The following is an 18,660-nucleotide window of genomic DNA, read 5'->3' as shown; positions in this document are numbered from 1 at the left end:
GTCCTGCTACAGTGGATGTTAAAATACTGAACTACTTCCATACGTGTTGGTAAACAGATGCTGTCCCAAGCTCTCCAAGTAGCCTCAACACACTGGTCCCTTCCCTGGCTCTCTCTTCATTCCCAGAAACTAAACAGTTAGCACCTGGCACAGCCAGGGGCCCCTAAGGACACTGCCCCTAAAGGGCCCTTCCAATTGATCCCTAGCCGTGATTACAGGTGGGTAGCTCGAGATGTGGAACATCACCCGGGACCGTGGTCCCGCCCCTGACTCTGTTGCCATCACCCCCTCACCCTTGACCCCATCCCTCCCCATACTCCCCCTTCCCACTGCCCTGGTGAGTTGGCCCTGCCCCTCTCTCTGACGCTGGGAGTCTGGAAGCATGGGTGACTCAGGCGACAGCCAGCTCTTTAGATAGGAGTCTTATTGGGCAGGGGCCTTCAAGAGAGTGTTGGAGGCAACACAGCCCCCAGCCAAAGACCTCGAAGGGAGGAAAGTCAGCAGAGTCCCCTCTCTGGGCCTCAGCCAAGGGAGGTGGCATTGGCTCTCCCACCTGAGCCCCAGCTTCCTCTGCCACTCACACCCCTTCCTGCCCCCCTACCCAGCCATACCTCCATCATCTGTATAGATTTATTTCACGATAATTTCATTTCGTTCTCGGCTCTGGAAAGATGGATCGGCCTGCGAGGTGATTAGGGAATCTGTGTTGGGCTCATAAATTTGCTGCCCCTCTGTGAAGCTCCCGTGAAGTCCCCCGCACTTGGGGAGGATGGATGGAGGGGGCGTGAGTGTAACCCGTCCATCTCTCCCTGCCACCTCCACTGGGGATGGGAGAGGGAGCAGAGGACAGCATGGGAAAGTGGGCATTTCCCTGCCCCAGAGCTGCTAGGGTTCTCTCTCCACCTCTGTTACAAACAAGGCTGTTTGTCACCTGGCTGGCAGGACGACTCGCCCTCCCCGCCCCTCAGCAGCCCCTCAACAGCCCTTTACCAGGCCCCAGCCTCGAGAGGAGGCCATCCCCTGCTGCGTGGGCACTGGAGCTGCCTGGGGGAAGTGGCGGTGAGAAGCCAGGGTGAGTGCCCTGTCCACCCTCCTCTCAGAGGTCAGCAGGAGGCACTGTGCTGGGTGGGAGTGAGAGGCTTGTTGACAGCCAGCCCCTCCTAGGAGGGAGAGCACATACACACACACACACACACATGCACGCACATCTAACAAGCGTGCACACAGACATCTAACAAGCATGCGTACCCGCGCAGAATAGTAGCACGCCCACACTAACACCTGCTAGAGAAGAGATCACAAACGCAATAGCAGAATCAAAGCGGCAGAGGAGAGAGGAGCATGGGACTTGCAATCCAGAGAGCCAGAAACTGGATGCTGGCTGTGCTGTTTCCTTGGACCACTTACTCAACCTTTCTGAGCCTCACCTTGTTCAGCTGCAAAGATAATATTCCCTCAAAGGGTTGCTGTCAGGATCAAATGAGATAATGTGTGAGAAGTACCTGGCACATAAATGGCAGAATCATGGTTACTACACACACACACACACACACACACACACACACACGCCCCTCCACTCTCCCTTCTGCATCTCTCCATAGCCTGATCCACCTCCCTTTCCATTTCTGCACAATCCCTAAGTGACCGCTCACCGCCCCTCACCAGCCGCTCAGCAGCCCAGAATAGTGCAGCCCAGAGCACCCTGGTGCCACATTCAGGTCTCCTTCCCTCGCTGTCCCCTACAGACACCTCCACCATCCTATTCCACACGGTCCCTCCTGCCCCCAACTTTCGTGCCCCTGGATGTCAGGAAACCAGGCCACAGATAAGACTAGATCATGGAGGTCATTTGGGATGGGTTGGATGAGAGCACAGAAGTGAGTGGCGAAAGGGATGCCAGAGATGCTGTGAAGTAGGGGCAGAAACTCAAATAGGGAACTAAGGTCTAAACTAGCAGTTTTCGGTACTGGTTGAACATTAGCACCACCAAGGAAGCTCTAAATAAATTCTGATGCGTGGACTACCACCATCACGTCCCCACCCCACGGACATTTTACAGTGTTGAACTGGTCAGGAAGAGGCCTGGGTCATTCTAGGTGAGCTTTGTAGCTGGACAAGACTGAGCCCCAGCTGGGCTCCACACTGGCTGTCTTGTCTTGGATGACTCCCTTGCCCTCTCTGAGCTCCCGTTGTCCTCATCTGAGATTACGACTATGCCAACCTCCGAGGGCTGTGGTGAGGATTGTGGGCATCGCTCTTTAGCACAGGGTCTCGCCCTGGCAGTGCTTGGGTGTAGAGAGGACCCTCCTGGGAGCCACTGGGTCCCCTCAGCTCCAGGTGAGACTGAGCCTTCTTGCCATCTGCCCCCACCACAGTGCATTCCCTCCAGGCACCGCTGGGCCCTGCTGCCTCTCTCCATAGGAAACATTAGCCCCTGCCTTCCTCAGGCTGGAGGCCCAGCGTTTCATTCCCCAGCACCCCCATATTAACCCTTCCCTGGGGTCCAGGGTTGGATCAGGCCTCCAATTAGATTCACGCAAGGATTCATTTCTCCTTCCGACCCGGGGGACGCTGGGCTCTGTTCCTGACTTTATCCCAGCATTCCTGGCTAATTAGTATTCCAAGGAGAGCTGGCTCCACAGGCCCCGGGAGTTGTTTGCCAGCCGGCCAGTTCCCTGTCTCCCCAGTTCAGAGTGAGTAATTCTGTCCCTCCCAGGCCCATTTAGGGGAGGGAATAATTAGTTACATTCAATTAGGCCTCGCTGCCACCACAGCTCCCGCCTGCCTCACTCGGGGGAACAGGCTCACTAATGAGACGGCACACGTCTGACACGGGGGAGCGGGCGTTAAACACCAACGACCCCCCACCCTCCCGAGGGCTTGGAGAGGATCGGGAGGGCAGGAGAGGAGAAACCGAGGATGGGACCTGGGGATGACGGCACAAGAGGAGGGGAGGATGAGAGAGGAGAAAAACAGGAGATGGGAGAGGAGGGGTAGAGAGAAAGAGAAAGCAGAAGAGGCACCGGGGAAGCAGGAAGGGAATCCAGAGGAAAAGGGAGAGAGAAGCTGCCTAGAAGTCCGTCAACATGGAGCCGTTGCAAGAATCAGGCTCCAGCCTACAATGGAATCCTATACAGCAATTAAAAAGCATGTTGTCGGTCTGTATTTATTGGCATGGAGAGATGGCTGCCATTTACTGCTAAGCAAAGAAGGCTGCTTACAAAACAGTATATATAATAATAGCCCAAGTTTAAAAAATATTTTTGGCACAGAAAACAAGTCTGGAAGGACCTGTAACTTGTGGTTGGCGGGGGAGGTGGGAAAGCTTACAGGTGGTCTTATTTTCCTGCGTATTGCTTGGATGGCAGGAGTGTGCAAGGCACAGGTCTGACTTTCATAATTAGCCAAAACAATAACACTTGCTCGAAAGAGAGCAAGGATGAAATGGAATTGCTGGGAGAAGGAAGGGACGTGGTTGGTCAGGGAGGGAAGCAGAAGCAGGGAGGGGTGGGGGATGAGCAGAGACTGCAGAAGGAGGGAGGGAGTCCTGGAGGGAGGAAGAGGCAGGGAGCTAGCTGGGTGCCAAGACCCAGCGGGATGTGCCAGTCAGCAGGGAGAAAGGCAGAGAGCCCCAGGGACAAGGAGGCGGACAGGAATACAGGAGCAGTGGCCCCGCCCCCAATCCTCCCCACCAAGGGTCCCATCTGCCTGGACAAAAGTTGCTCCCTGTCCTTGCTGAGCGCCCCCCCTTAACAGTGCCACGCATCCCAGATGAGCTCCCCTTATGAGCCTCGCCCATCCCCCAGACTCCTGAACCACAGCATGGGGTTTTTTTTTTCTTTTTTTTACAAATTAAAACTGTATCTCCTCAACCCTGCAGGTTGGTTTGTAATTTTCTGTGCCGAAATCGCTCTCGGGGAGAGAAATCCTTGGGGGCAGAGTCTTTAATAACTTCTGCTGCCCAAGGAATGACTGCAGGGCCCTGAAGGCTTAAGGATAGGGTATGTGCTTGCATGCCCGGGGGGGCTGGGACTGGGGGGTGGTCACAGAATTAAGAGGACATCTACACCCAGCTCAGCCCTAGAGCTTCGGTGCCTTAGACCCCCTTAACCAGGGTTGCATGGGTGGAGCCTAACCCCCCAGGGGCTCGCTCCTCCTGGCTGGGTGCAGGGGTGGCCCTGGACACTCTCAGGGCCTCAGTTTCCCCATAAATAAAACAAAAGGGTGGACGCAATGAAGTTCCCGGTCTCTTAATTCCAACCCTCTATGACATGCTTTCTTGGGCACTCATCAAGTTTTAAAATTTTTGGACTTGGTAGCATTTAAACAGTGGGAGTTTTCACATAGAAATCTGGGTCCCCAGTAAGACACAACTCTCATTCCTGCAGGGTGACCATTGGAAGGAACGCACAGACGCTGCTGCCCAAAGATGGGCAGAGCCTCACCACTTTGCCAGAGTCCCTGCCATCGTGACTTCTGACCTGGCCTGCCTTGCTCTCCAGCCCCCGTGCCGGTGTGTTCACAACCCCTGCTCTGAGCAGTCAGACTGTCTTTTAATGGCCTGTTAACATGTGCCTGTTTCCCTACTCGCTGAATGGATAAAAACCACAGGCTTTGGGGTGAACCACGTTAGGTCCAAATCGCGGCTCTGACTTTCAGACCTTTGCAAGTATTTTAGTCTCTGAGCCTCATCTGTAAAATGGCTGTTATAAGAGACTGTGCTTTCTGTCGGGTTGTCCTACGGACTAAGACGATGCACATAAAGTTCTTAGCACTGTGCCCAGCACACAGTGAGCACTCCATCCAGATGTGCTGTTTGTAGTGCCACTGTGCACAACCATGGCTCGGGCTGAGACCACAGGAGGAATGCAGTTGAAGCTTGTTAAGCGAAGGAAGCAGTGGGAAGGGAGACCTGGGCAAGAGACGGAGTTGCAGAGTAGAGGTTGCAGGTGGCTCGAGCCCTCAGGCCAATGGGGCGAAGGGAAGAAAGGCCTCACCCCCAACGTAAGGGCGGGACGTGGTGTGAGAGTGTGCAAAGCCCGCCACCAGGGTCTTCGGACGTTACCTTGGCACCACCTTCTGGCTGAGGTGTGCCTCACACCCACCCCCTCCATCCACAGGCCAGAGCAGACCTTACCATGGGTTCATCCTCTCCGTTCATTTTTAGAATTGGCAGGATTCTTAGCATTCCTAGGGACCCAGGGCTTCATCATGCATCTAGGGGGAAAAGGCCCAGAACCAGAGAGTAACTTTCCCAAGGTCACACAGAAAGTTCCTGGCTGAGCTCCATTTAGCACCCAGAACTTGCAACAGGGGCCAAGAAAAAGAACTCTGTCCCTTTGTCCAGGACACTGTGGCATGCAAAATTGTATCTTCTCGTGCATGAGCTCTGCTGACTCTTAGAGGAACTTCTCCCAGAAGCAGACTCTGCGACAAGGAAGGAGTGTGGGGGGTTTATTCAGGAGTTGAACCCAAGAAGCCCCAGTGGGGGCGTGAGACAGGGAAGGGAAGAAAGCCAGTGCAGAGGGGCAGTGGGGCTCAATCTGGGCAACCTGGGAAACAGTACAGGACACACCTCAGATTTGTCTTTCCCGAGGGCAAGGAAGCCAGGGCACTTATCCTCCAACTTTCATTCCTAGTGGGTTGCAAGTATCCCCCAGGTCCCTCTGATCTGCCGCTCGCCTGCACCAAGCATATTTTCAAGACCAGGGAAAGCCCCAAGGCAACCGACCCCACGTGCTTGCAATAGGAAGCTGACTGCTGATCTAGAAATGTGAATGCCAAGGGCAGGAGTTCTCAAAGTGTGAGCCCTGGGCCCGCAGCATCAGCATCACCTGGGAAACTTGTGAGAAATGCAAATTCTTGGGCCCCACCCCAGACCTACTGAATCAGAAACACGGAACTGGGGCCCAGCCATCTGTCTTTGAACAAGTCTTATGGGGGGTTCTGACACGTGGACAAGATTGAGAACCTCGGACCTGGGAGAAGACAAAGGAGGCCTCGAATCACCTGCTATGGTACCGGCTCCATTAGCCAGCTGAGGAAACCGAGCAGCTAAGAGGCAAAGTGACCCATCCGAGGTCACACAGAGAACAGGTGGTCGAGGTGGGTCTTTTGCCTCTGTCCGCCATGCACGGAAATGAGTAACTTTCCCTACTTGGTCGTAAATGAGCAGCATTTGGACTCTAGGTGGGGGCCGAGGGGGAGGTCTCAAAGCTCCCCTCCCCCACAGCGCCACCACTTTCCTCCACTTTCTAAACCAAATGTCTCCCCCTGGTGCATCCAAATGGTTCTCGAAGCTCTTCTGGGAAGCCTGCCAAGCCAGGTGCCCCTCTCTTGGCTCCCAGCTGCCCTCACAGCCTCCATCCGGGACAAGCCCTCTCCACCCCCACCCTCCAGGCAGCAGGACACATTGGAAAAGTCCAAAGCAGCTTCTTTGGGGGGAATGGCTGAGATCCCTGGGTTAAACCAGCCTGGCCTCATCCTCATTACGAATCTCAATCTTTGTGCCGCCGGGGCTTTGCGTTGCTCTTCCTTCTCCTCCTTGTCCTACAACCTTCCTCCCCTCCCCTCTCCTCCCCTCCCCTCTGCTCCCACTCCATCTGCTGCTCCTCCTGGCTAGGCTCCCCCTCAGTTGGCACAGCAGGAAAAGAGAACAGGACGGTTTATTTTTATCCTAAGATACTGCTGGCGGGGAAGGGGGCACCATCTGACTGAGAAGCTGCAGCTCCGTTAGCAGTTGGGAGGTCAGAAGGAGGAGGCAGGCCCAGGAGCTCCCCAGGAAGTAGCTCTAGATGTAGGTTCCAGAGAGCACGCAGGTCTGGGAGAAGCAGGGCAGGACCAAGAGCGGAGAGCTCTGGACACCATTACAAATTGCTGTGTGACAGTAGGCAAATCACTTGACCTCTCTGGGCCTCCATTTCCACCTCTGTTAAAGAGGGAGGGAAGGCTGCCAGCCCTGCCTGCCCCAAAGGCTGTTTTTGTGAACAGGAATCAAACGGAGAGAACCCTTTGCAAACATGATGTCAAATATGAGCACCCATGGAAACCGCCCTGGTGGGATAGCAGCCTGGGGTCATTCTTATTTATCCTCAGAAAGTGCCCTGATTCTGTGAGCCTGACAGCACGTTAAGCAGCTCATGTCACCCAGCACATCCACCCCCGTGTTTCTTTTTACATGTTTGATGACTTTTTAATTACATAAGCATTATGTGAATTCATTCTCCTCTTGGGGAAAAAAAAAATGAAGCATTATGGGAAAGCCAAATCTTCCTTTAACCAACCCTCCCCCGACCTTTCTTCCCCAACCCGGACATTACAACTCTTCCAGCTGTGCATTTTCTGCTTATCCTTCCAGATTCGTGGTTATACCGACACATAGAATCTCTATTATGTTTATACACATATCCATGAACAATAATATCATATTGTATTGGGGTATAAGCTTTAAAAAAAAAAGTTTCCGTACCCATCATTCTGCAACCTGCTTTTTTTTTCCCACAACAGTTTTTGAGATCCCGTTGTATAAATATATTATAATTTTATTTAGCCAGTCCCCTGTTGGTGGACAGTTCAGTGAGTTCCAGCTGTTCACAAACACGCTGCTCTGGACGTTTGTATATATGCCTCCGTGGGCTCACAGAAACCACGATGAGACGTCCTGTTGCGTGAGAGGGTTTGGCGGCTGTTACTATACGGCCCTCCAAGAAGTTTTGCCTCCATCTTTAAAAGCAAGTTGGGAGATCGAATGAGCTCCAGGGCGGGGGTTCTCCGAGGTGAACTGTTTCTGAACCGCAGGGGTGCAGGCAGACCGGGGATATGCCCGGCGCCAGCTCCTCGCCCTCAACCGCAGCCGCAGCTCCCCGCCACGTGCCCACTGGCCCGCGCTGCCATGCTCCTGGACACGCACAGCCTCACTGTCTCTCCTGCACCGAGATGCGGCTCTCTTTGCCGTCCTCCTGGGTGACTGGCTGGCACCCATGTAAGGTCTCCTGCACCGGAGCAATGGAGTGGGGTCCAGGAAAATCATCCGGATAAACCGTCTCCACAGGATCCTGCCATCCAACCTTACGATGGAGGGCCTGGGGAGCCAAGACGTGAGGTTACTCCCAGGGGCACCTCCAAGGAGCCCTCCCCTCAGGAGCAGAGGCCCTGCAGAAGCCCTGTCCCCTTTCCCACACGGACGCTCAGGGCTGATTCCATGGGTGCCTCCTGCCCCCTGCTGGCCACACCAAGGGTGTCAGGAAGCTTCCACAGTGGGAGCCAGTGGGTTCAAGGAGCTGCCCCTCCAGGCCCCATCCATGGACCCCCAAACAAAGGCCCCAAAGATAAGGGTCCTCATGTACTGAAAGCCAGAAAAGAACAACAAATATCAGATTTTGCCAACTGTGCCGGGGCAGCCCTGGGAGGAGGTGAGCTCTGGAGATGACAAAGGCTGGTGCCCAGGGACCCAACAGGAGGAGCCCTGGAACGCAGCATGGGGACAGAGTTCTGCTGTCACCCTACTGGCCGCAGGGACAGACCCTGAATCAGTTTAACTGCCATATAGGCAACAATGAGTCAATCTTTCTTTCTGGTTTGCTGAAACTCTGTTCTGGTTCCCAGGGGTGACCTACCTTATTTTCTGGCTCCTTGGCCACCTTTCCTAGAGAGAGAAAAAAAAGGGAATGGGGAGTTGGTGAGGCCACAGGCCAAATCAGGAAACAGGTGCAGTACCTTATCCTCCCTCCCTCCCTCCCGCCCACATCACCTCCCCACCTGGGCACTCACTGATACAGGCAGACAGCAACAGGACAGCAAACAGGACCCCCATCGTGATGGGGATCACTACCAGAGCTCTCATCCGATTCCGGAAACCTGGAAAAATCGAGGCTTCAGCGATGGCTCCCCACCTCCATGCCCGAAGCAGCTGCACCTTGCCGGACTGAGCTCATCTACATCAGAGGTTTCAAACAGGGGGCCCTGGTAAAACGTGGCTGGCAGATGTCTTAGTGTGACCGGCACATTTAAAAAGAGTTTTGAAATATTTGCCAACATTTTAAAATTGGGAGATTGCATATTTAAAATCTACATATCTGGTTTCTCTTAGAAATTTAGAAGATCTGGCCCCACTGGGCCAGCAGCCCCACCTGGCACCCACCGGCCTGCACCAGCTCAGCACACTCCCCACCCCTCCCTACTCTCTGCCCAATGCTGAGGTCCAGCATCGTTTATGTCTGCACTGTTGCCTTTGTTATAGAAAAATGGAGGGGAAAGGAAAGTATTTCTTGAACCTAAGTCTCTATTCTCCATGGGAAAATGAAAGAAAGACAAACAGGCAGGTCAGAGACTAGGGTGAGGCCAGTGAGACACTCACCTCGGGACAAAACTTAAGGGGACACAAAAAACTCGGTAATCAAGATACACAATATTTTAACGTCATGTTTTGAAACATCAGATCAGCAAACGATGGCTCATAGGCCAGCCACCTGTTTTTTAAATAAAGTTTTATTGGGACCAAGGCTGGGATTAGGATGAGGTGGGTGAGGCAGCGTCACGCAAGGGCAGGGTCAGATCCGGTCTTTAAGTTTTGATATTTTGTTCATTATGGACTTTTTTGCATTAATTTTTATTTTTTTAAAAAAATACGGCATCAAAATGTTGTTTATCTTGATTACTGCATTTTTCTGGCACCCCCTTAAATATTGTGCCCCAGGTCAGTGCCTTGCTCAGCTCACTTGAGTCCCAGCCCTGCCAAGAGGAAAGCAAACTTTAAGAAAAAGCAAAGAGGGTGTGTTTTTCTTACTTCCGACCTTTTCCATTTATTAACATGACCTGCCTAGTCCCTATAGTTATTTGAGTCTGTGATCTGTGCTATCGGGCAACCTCCTCATTCTAAAATCAAAACTGAGGCCTTGAGAGGAAACAGCATCACACCATGCTGGTAGTCGAAGTGCAGGGTGGCACGACAGCACTGACGGAGCATCTCCGAGGTGCAAGAGCCCATGCCAGGCACTTACACCAGCCTACTAAGGGTGGCACTATTAGCATCCCATTTTACAGATCAAGAAACTGAGGGTCAGAGAGGGGAGATGACCTGCCCAGACTCCACAGATAAGTGGCAGAGCTGGGATGCCACGACTCCAAACTGCCTCCTCCTGTCACTTCAACTCCCCTCCCTCTTTCCCCACCAGGTGTTTCTGTGTGCCTCAGTCTCCCCCTCAATTCGCCACCCTCCTAGCCTGCTGCCGGGGCCCATTCTCCAGGACTCACCACAAACAGCATCAGTCTTGTTAGTCCCTGCCTGTAGTTCCACCAGGCCTTTGGTATCACAGCTGTGTACAGACACATGTGTGCACACGTGCACACACACACACACACACACAGAAAGAGACATTAAGTTTCCCCAACCAAAATATTTCCAACCCCAAACAGAGATAGTCAACAACCAACAAGTCCAGGTTCGCTGAGCAGCTATTATGTGCAACCTCCTACGCTGGTTATTATGGGAATAACACAGACTCTGTGCTTAGGGAACTCAGGGGTGCAGAGAAAAGATTGTTGCACATCTTGAAGGAGTAATAATCGGACAGTCTCTAATGAGTGCCAAGTTTTGTGACAGAGGCGAAAGTGAACTGGGAACTGTTCAGAGAAGGGGAGACAAAGTCCACAATGGCTGGAATGGAGAGATGAGTTCAGCTGCATAATTCTCTGTTATCGGGGCTGTCCTGTATACCACAGGATGTTTGGCAGCATCCTTGGCTTCCACCCACTAGATGCCAGTAACATCCTTCTCCCTAGTTGTGACAACCAAAACGTCTCCAGATATTGTCAGATGTCCCCTGGGGAACAAAATTGCTCAGCTGAGAACCTCTGGTTTAAGGGTCATTCAGAAAGACTTCCCTGGGGAAGTTAGATCTAAGTGTACCCTGCAAGAAGTAAAATTTAGAGCAGCAGTACATTCTAGCTAAGCAGGACAACGTGATGCAAGGGATTAGGTTGGTGGAATGCCAGGTGGTGTTCGGGAGCTACGGAAAATTGGTCCTTTAGAACCAGATCACTGATAATCAGCCTGGAAGGTTTCAACTGGAGTCAGCGGGTGAGTCACGTCAGCATCCAACCAGATGACTTCAGCAGTGAGAGGACTCAGCTGACCAGAGAGCTCACACGAGGAGAAATTGCAGCAAAGCGGCCACCAGAAGGCCACTGCGGGAGCTGAGATATGAGATGAGGGAGACCCGGTCCAGGGTGGTCCCAGAAGGAGTGGGGAGGCACAGACAGAGAAGGACACCCCAGAGAAAAAAACAACTGACGTGGAGAAAGAGAAAGAAGCTTCAGAGAGAGCACATGCATGAGAAGAGTCTTACATGAGAAGAGAGCCCAAGAGTGTGCAAAACACTTTCACCTGCCATTTCCCCAAGCATGTGAGATGAAGGTCATTCCCATTTTCCAAATGAGGACACCGAGGCTCAGAAAAAAGGGGGTCACACACTGACACAAACTGCACCCTTTCTAAACTGCAGTGAGGGTGGAACCCGGCACTCTGATTCCACTACACCAAGGTGCCTGCAGTTATCACTCAACATTTGTTGAGCACCTGCCATGCATCGGGCACTGTTCTACGCTTAAGGGATACACCAGTGGAAGAAGAAAAAAAGCCAAGTCTCTACACTGAAGGGGATTGCAATCTACTAGAGAAAGGCAGACAGTACAAATAGCAAAGTATATATGGGACACTACTATTTGTATGGATGCTGTGTGTGTCTGTGTTTGCATGTGTGTGCATTTATTTTTTTTGTACACAGAATCTCTGGAAGAACACACAGGAACACTGGCTGCCTCTAGGGAGGGGAGGGTAAAGGGAAGACATCACAATAGGCCCTTTTGTGCTTTCTGTCCCATGTTCCTGTCTTATCCATTTTTTAAAATTCAACATAAAAAGTTAATTGGGTGTGTGCGTAAGGGTACTCCAGGCAGAAGAGTTTGATGCAAGAGAAGGAACAGTGTGTTGAGGGGATTGCACAGAGCAGGATGTGGGAAGAGATCAGGAAATGGAGCTGGAAGATCAGAGGCCACATGCAGGAGCCTGGGTTCCATCCTAGAGGCACAGAGAGCCATGAAGCATTTTAAATAGGGAGTGCTGTGACCCAAACTGAGCTGTAGAAAGCTCACTTTGGCAAGAGAATGGAAAACCCGCTAAAGGGGAGAGACCAGAGGCCGGGCAGCTGGTGAGGGGGCTAAAGCATCATCCAGACCGCGTTGATGAGGCCCAAACTAAAGTGGGGACAGTAGAGATGCTGGGAAGGAGAAGGAATCCCAAGACATTTGGAAGGCGAGATGCCGAGGACCTGGCAACTGATTCAGGGTTGGGGGGGCGGGGGGAGAAAGAGCAGAAGAGGGGTAGAAAGAAAGTAAGAGAGGTGTCACAGTGCCCCCAAGAAGGCAAGATGGAGAGATCAACAAGTGTCTATTACCACCAAGAGAGAACAAGCAAGAAAATACTGAATGGTGTCCATCTGGTCGGCCACGAGGTCACTCTAGAAGTTCTACAAGTGCACGAGTGTGTGTGGACCTGGGGAGCAGGGGCTGAAGGACAGGTGGCTGGATAGAATGGAAACAGGTCCCACGCCCCTCTTGGGGCAGGAAACACAAGGGATGAGTCCTTATACCTTGTCCAAGGGTGACACTTTTCCAAAGCAGATGATACTTTGGAGAAGAAGCCGACTGGGCAGGGTTCGCAGACGGTATCCGAAACCCCTGTGGCTGGGAGGGAGGAGGAGACATTAATCATCCCAAGGACCGCCTGTCTGGCCCTCAAGGGAACCGGTGGACAGACAGGGCAGGAAGAACCGCCTGCTTTAAGGACTCTTCCCCCTGCATAATGCTCTCCTGACTGCTGCAGCCCCTGGGAGGGCTCCTCCCACCGCCCTCCCCAGGCAGACACCCATGGTGCCAGGTGGAACCAAGAAGGTTCCATTTCCTGCTCACTCTAGCAGAGATTCCCACATAGGTTAGCGTCTCCATCCCCTCCGCCTCTGGGGCTGAGTGCCCACTGCCCAGCCCCTCACCTTTGGCCCTTGGCTCCTCTCTCCTGCCTCTAGAGCTGATTCCCAGACAGGCCACTTACCGAGCTGCTTGACCCCAAGACCAGGGGCGCACGGGCTGTGCAGGATGCAGCTTTCACAGGCATCGCTGGAACAGTGTTGGCCCTCATGACATATGCAAGTGGCGTCTGTTGTTGAGGTGCCTGTCCCCTGGACCTGGAGGCCTAGGTCTGAGCAGAGACAGGTAGGAAGGATGGGAACCCTTTGCTGGTCGTGCTCAGGGCCCCGCTCCTCACCCTTCCTGCTATTTTTCCTTAGACCCTCTTCCAAGTAGGGATGACAAACAAATTATTTAGCAACCAGTACAACTCAGACTCCAACCAATCAGAATGGACCGTGGCTATAAAAAAACCAGAATGGCTACACGGTCAGGAATGAGCTGGAATATCAGTCTGGCTCCCAAGTGCCCCTTCCCCAGCAGCCCACGCACTGGGGTCGCAGTATTTGTGCTGGTGACAGCGGCTCTCTCTGTTCCAGGTGTCTAGGAATTCGCCTGCACCGCAGGGAGAGCATTCTGTTTCGGTGATCCCTGTGCAGTCATTCACCAGTTTCTTTCCTGGAAAACATCAGGAAATGAGGCAGGTCCAGCCAAATCTAATGAGTCAGACACTTACCGAAAAGTGATCAGGCTGGGCTTTAGGGCGAGGGATTCAAAGCTGACAGTCTCGGACCCTTCCAGCCTTCATAGTCTGGTGGGGGACATGGAAGAGATAGGAACCCTAGTCCTGGGTAGGCAGAGAGGGAACCCAGAACATTCTGACAGCCCCAGGCAGGAATGGGAAATCCCAGGGATGGTTTATGACTCAAGTTTATAGTTGACACAAGGGGTCTGCATCTGTGAGCAGACCAAGAGGGGTCCCACTATAGAGCTAGAAGGTTGGCATCTCACCTGGCGGACACAAATCACAGCAGTGACTGCCAGATAGGTATTGGTTTCCTTTGCATGCAGTGGCTTGTTCTGGATGGACCTAAAAAGAGAATTGGGCAATTTGAAGGGATCTTGAAATCTCTGCTGTAGCCTCCCTGGCAGGAAGGTGAAAATCAGCCAGGACAGAGGTTAGAACTGAAGTGGAAGTGCTAAGCAGAAACATGGAGGCTGCATATTACTTGGTATCTTTGTTTGTAACTGAACTGCCAATTGGTATGATTACAAAAGCACCAGAGAATCATCCTGGTACTCTACAAAGTGATTGCCCTGGAACCTCGCAATAGTCTCTGAACTAAAGAGATCTTCCTTTTGGCTTGATTCCTGAGTCCTTCCTCTTCCCAAAGACCCAAAAGCTCATGAGGACTCCAGTACCGCCCCCAGAGTACTGAGGCTGGCTGGCTTCGGCTGGTCCTAGTCCTGGCTGGGGCTATATTTAGCACCTGGCCTCTTCCTTCTAGACTTCTGCTCCCCACCCTCTTCCCCTCTCCAAGCCTCAACATGTTTTCTCCCTCCAGCCCCTCATCATCTGATCATCCAACCCCACCCTCGTGAAAGGCCAGGATTGTGAAGCTCCAACTCTTTCAATTTACAGATGGCGAGACCAAGGACCAGGGTCACTTGCCCAGGGTCACACAGAGATAGAATCCAGAATGAGAATGAGGACTCAGGTCTCACTACTCCATCAACTTGGGTCTCACCTGCACTATTTTTACTACATCCAGGTCCCACCCATGCTATTAATTACTTCCTGTTACTCTAAACACATTTATTTTAAATGTAAACCTTCTATCATCGAAATGAGAGAAGAACCAGTATCACTTCTCATAAATAAAAGGTAACCCTAAAAATAAATTCAACAGAAACAAAACCATATTATTAAACTCCAGCTGGCTGCTTGGCTTGCTGACAGCCCTCTGCCCCAGGCCTGCTCTTGATTTTCGTTTAAAAAGGAAGATTAGTAAGCGCTCGAGGGGTATTAACTTTATTCTATCTCCAGTGACTTCCTCTTTGAAAAACTGAGAAGGATTTTAAACAGAACTGTAAAGTAAATCTATGTTGTTTAGTTCCATAGCTATATACTCCCTAAAATCTTCCCACATTTTGGGAACAACCAGCGAAAAGAGCACAAGTTTGAGAGCCAAACAGCTTAAGGCTCTGATCTTGACTTGGTAACACTTGCCAGTTATCTTGCTTCTCTTGGCCTCAGTTCTCACATCTCTACAAGGGGAGTAACAATACCTGCCCCACAGATTAGGTTATGAAGATGAGAAAGAATATATGTATACGGCCTGGCATAGCGTCATAGTAGGTGCTGATTAAATGGCAGTTTTAATTATCAAACCTATGTGAGTATCTACTTGGATGCCTAGCACCCTGGTTAACTGGCTGACTGGCCAGGATCCTGCCTAATTGTGGCTCTCATTCACCCTGGATGGGCAAATTACTTACGGAAATGTATCTTACCCCAAATGGGGAAGGAAGTAGAAAAGGCTGCTGCCCCCACCATCATGTCACAAGTCACCATCCTGTGAATGTTCGCCTTGCAACCTTGTGTACCTTCCCACCGCGCTTCCAGAGCAACGAAAGTCCTCCATGCCTTATTCAAACACACGAGAAATAGAGCTCCTCCTCTGAGAGTCTGTCAGTCCCCACTTCCCACTCTATAGCTCCCGGCCTTCTGACACAAAGGAGCCCAGGACCAAGGCTTGGAGACCCCCATCATCTGAGAGGCAGGCTCAGGAATCAGGCAGATGTACATTTATATTCAGGTTCCACCTAGCTAGGAGAATTTTGGCAAGACATTTTCTCTCTCTGAGCCTCAGTTTACTCATCTGTATAACAGGGGAGTTGAAAGAAATCAGACTGAGAATGCGTGTAAAGAATTTTGCCCAGAGCCTGAAACAGGAAGCTCTCAATAAATAGCCCCTGCTATTGTTGTCACAGCCCAGCGTCTGCCTGGAGCCAAAATTGGAAGCATGCTCTTGAGAAGCCCAGACCTTTTTTCACCCTACCTCCCTTAGCTCTTCTCCGACTCCTTCCCACAAAAGCCCTCTTCCTCCTCCCTCCAGCTCCACCCTCTTCCTGCCTCCTTTCTCCCTAAGAGCCAATGCTTAGAATGAAAATGAAAGTTCTGGGACCAGAGCAGCTTCCCCCACTGACTCTTCCCTTACTGCCAATTCCCCACCACATGGGTCATTCCTGCCCAGACTTCATGCCAGAAACTACAGCCCTCGAAAGTAGGGGGAGGCCAGAGGGGTTGGCATGAGAGGGTCAGATACCTGGGGGATTCCCAGCCTCCTGAATGAGGAACTACAAAAATACATTTAAACAAAAAGTGAGTCAAGTGTGGGCTTCTGAAAATCCCGGAGATACGCTTGGCTGGGCATATCTGAGCCCTTCTGGTTTCTGGAGAAACCCTTGCTGGTCTCCTAACCCTTTCTTGGGTCCTATGAACTGTTCATTTCCCCCAGGGGTTCCCTATGTCATCTTAAATTCAGCAGGCAGTGACAGCCTTGGGTATTCTAACTAGATTGGATCACCCTGAATTTGGGGGGGGGGGGGGAGCAGTGTTAAAAGTGTACCTTCTCAAAGAAGTACCTGGGCCTCTCCACCCACCCCTTGTTCCCACAAGATGCCCTGGAAGCAAGCAGCCCCAGCTGGCAAGGAGATGATAACCACTCACAGAGGCTGGCATCTGTCCACAACGAGAAAGAGACAGGAAATCTGCCGGACCCGCCCCTTCCCTTGGCCGGCCTCTCTTCCCACTTCCGAAACCCCTCAGCAGTCTCTGTGTGTCCAGCCTCTGAGGCAAACCCAGACTCCAGCCTTTCTACCAAAGGCTTAAGGCTCCCAAAACCCCACCCCAATCTGCGCCTTCTGTGCACGTTTCCTGCTGTGCCCCGACTACGACGCGCCCTCGGTGGGCTACCTGAGATCCCAACCTGGGAGGAGAGAAAGGCAGCCCACCTCATTCAGCCAGGACCCTGGTACCTTACCCAGCTTCCACGCACCCTCTTATCCCCCCAAAATCAACTAAGGAGGTCCCTTCCCCGAAGTTATTGCTTCTCTTCCCATTCCCCACTCTCAACTCCCAAACTCCCCGGTCGGGTCGGAGCAGAAACTCAACTCACGGGGGTCAACAAGCAGCCCCAGAGGAGACACTGCAGAGGCAGACGAACCATGGCGAGGTGAGAACCAGGCGGCGGGAGCGGAGGGCGCGCGGACCGGGCCTCTAGTAACTCCCCTGCCCCAGCCCGTGGCCCCGCCCAGGAAGGGGGCGGGGTCTTCGGTGGACCAATCGCGGCCACCCTCGCTGAGGGGGCAGAGCTTCAGGCGACTCCCTTCCCTGGGATTTCCCCAGGACTTTCTCAGGAGTTCAATTTCCCCAGGAGTTCAAGGGACGCACTTTGGGAAATGGGGGGAGGCAAGGGGGATGGTGCCAGGGAAAGTCCTTCCTCCTTGCATTCTGAGACTACAAAGGCCAAGCCGAAGAGGGCAAGGAGCCAGCTGGCTTCCAGCGGGGACTAAGGGAGGAAAGAGACCTGCCCACGGGCGCTGGGAAGATGCCACAGGGACCCCCACGGTTCTCCCCCGCCGACTCTGGGAATCCCGGCAGAACCGAAAGCGTCTCCATCGCCGATGGAGAGACCTGAGGAAGTTCCCCCCATCCCAGAAAACAGGAAGGTCTCAGCGGGGAATGGGAAGGGGGAGGGCCGGGGAGGTGTTTCAAGGGAAAGAGTTTCCCAACTTAGAGTTTCTGTCTCTTTCAAAGGAAACTCCCTCGCAAGGGCGCAGCGTCCCAGCCTCCCCATCCTTCCATTCATCCATCCATGCGTCCCCACCAGATTCTGTACCGTTCCGGTTCCCATCCGGCACCTGGAGACAGGCGTTTGGAGTACGTCCCTTTTGTGGGATCGTCGGACATCCTTGAGAGTCTTGAGACACTGGGGACCCTCTCCTTCTGCAGAAATACACACACCCTTGTGCATACATTTCCCGGGTTCCCAGCCCTTGGCCCCATTCTTGAGCCAGTGTTAGCACTCTCTGCAGTATAGGACACCTGGGTTCTGGTCTAGGCTCCGCCTCTCATGGGCTGAGTTCCCATGAGCCTCAATTTTCCCCCAATGAAACCTGAAGAGCTTGAACAAGACAGTGGTTGAGGTGCTGACCCTCTAAGCTCTGAATTTCTGGGCCAAGCCAAAAGGCCAGGCTGCGCAGATCAGGGAGGATGGGAGAGGAGGGAGCCGCTAACATTCTGGCTTCTGCTGCAAAGGGCGTATTTGCAGCCCTGTGGATTCTAACCTCTGGAATCCATCTCCTCTTTTCCATCCTCTCTGCCACTCCCCTAATTCAGAGGCTCATCCTCTTTCACCTGGGCTGTCCCAACAGCTTCCCTCATTCACTAAGTGCTTTTTGAACCCCCACTATGTGCCAGGCAACCAACACTTTCCATCTCTCTCTCATTGTTCATACCATTGCAGTGCTCTTTGTAAACCCCAGATCTGATTTGATCCTGGCACTTCACTGCTTAAAAACCTCTTTGGGCTCCCCTACACCTTCAGGATGGTCCCGACCCCTTCTCCTGGCACAGCAAATCCTTCTCTACTCAGCCCCAACCTCTCTCCCCACGCTCATTCCCAGCCATGTCCT

General features: G+C 52.6%; 1 protein-coding gene across 2 annotated transcripts; it reads right to left on the bottom strand.

Annotated features, from left to right (window-relative positions):
- Positions 1 to 7,380: 7,380 nt before the first annotated feature.
- Positions 7,381 to 17,295, bottom strand: CD40 (CD40 molecule). 2 transcript variants are annotated; one of them, XM_005604409.4, is made up of 9 exons: positions 17,142 to 17,295; positions 13,972 to 14,050; positions 13,513 to 13,638; positions 13,106 to 13,252; positions 12,648 to 12,741; positions 10,252 to 10,313; positions 8,758 to 8,856; positions 8,616 to 8,644; positions 7,381 to 8,081 (listed from the first exon to the last, which is right to left on the bottom strand). In XM_005604409.4, the coding sequence occupies exons 1-9, from the start codon at positions 17,190 to 17,192 to the stop codon at positions 7,914 to 7,916; spliced, it is 855 nt and encodes a 284-aa protein (XP_005604466.1). In that variant the 5' UTR covers positions 17,193 to 17,295; the 3' UTR covers positions 7,381 to 7,913.
- Positions 17,296 to 18,660: the final 1,365 nt, after the last annotated feature.

The sequence above is a fragment of the Equus caballus genome, chromosome 22, assembly GCF_041296265.1.
Source record: "Equus caballus isolate H_3958 breed thoroughbred chromosome 22, TB-T2T, whole genome shotgun sequence".
NCBI classification, from domain to species: domain Eukaryota; kingdom Metazoa; phylum Chordata; class Mammalia; order Perissodactyla; family Equidae; genus Equus; species Equus caballus.
This window is presented reverse-complemented; position numbering and strand designations above follow the sequence as displayed.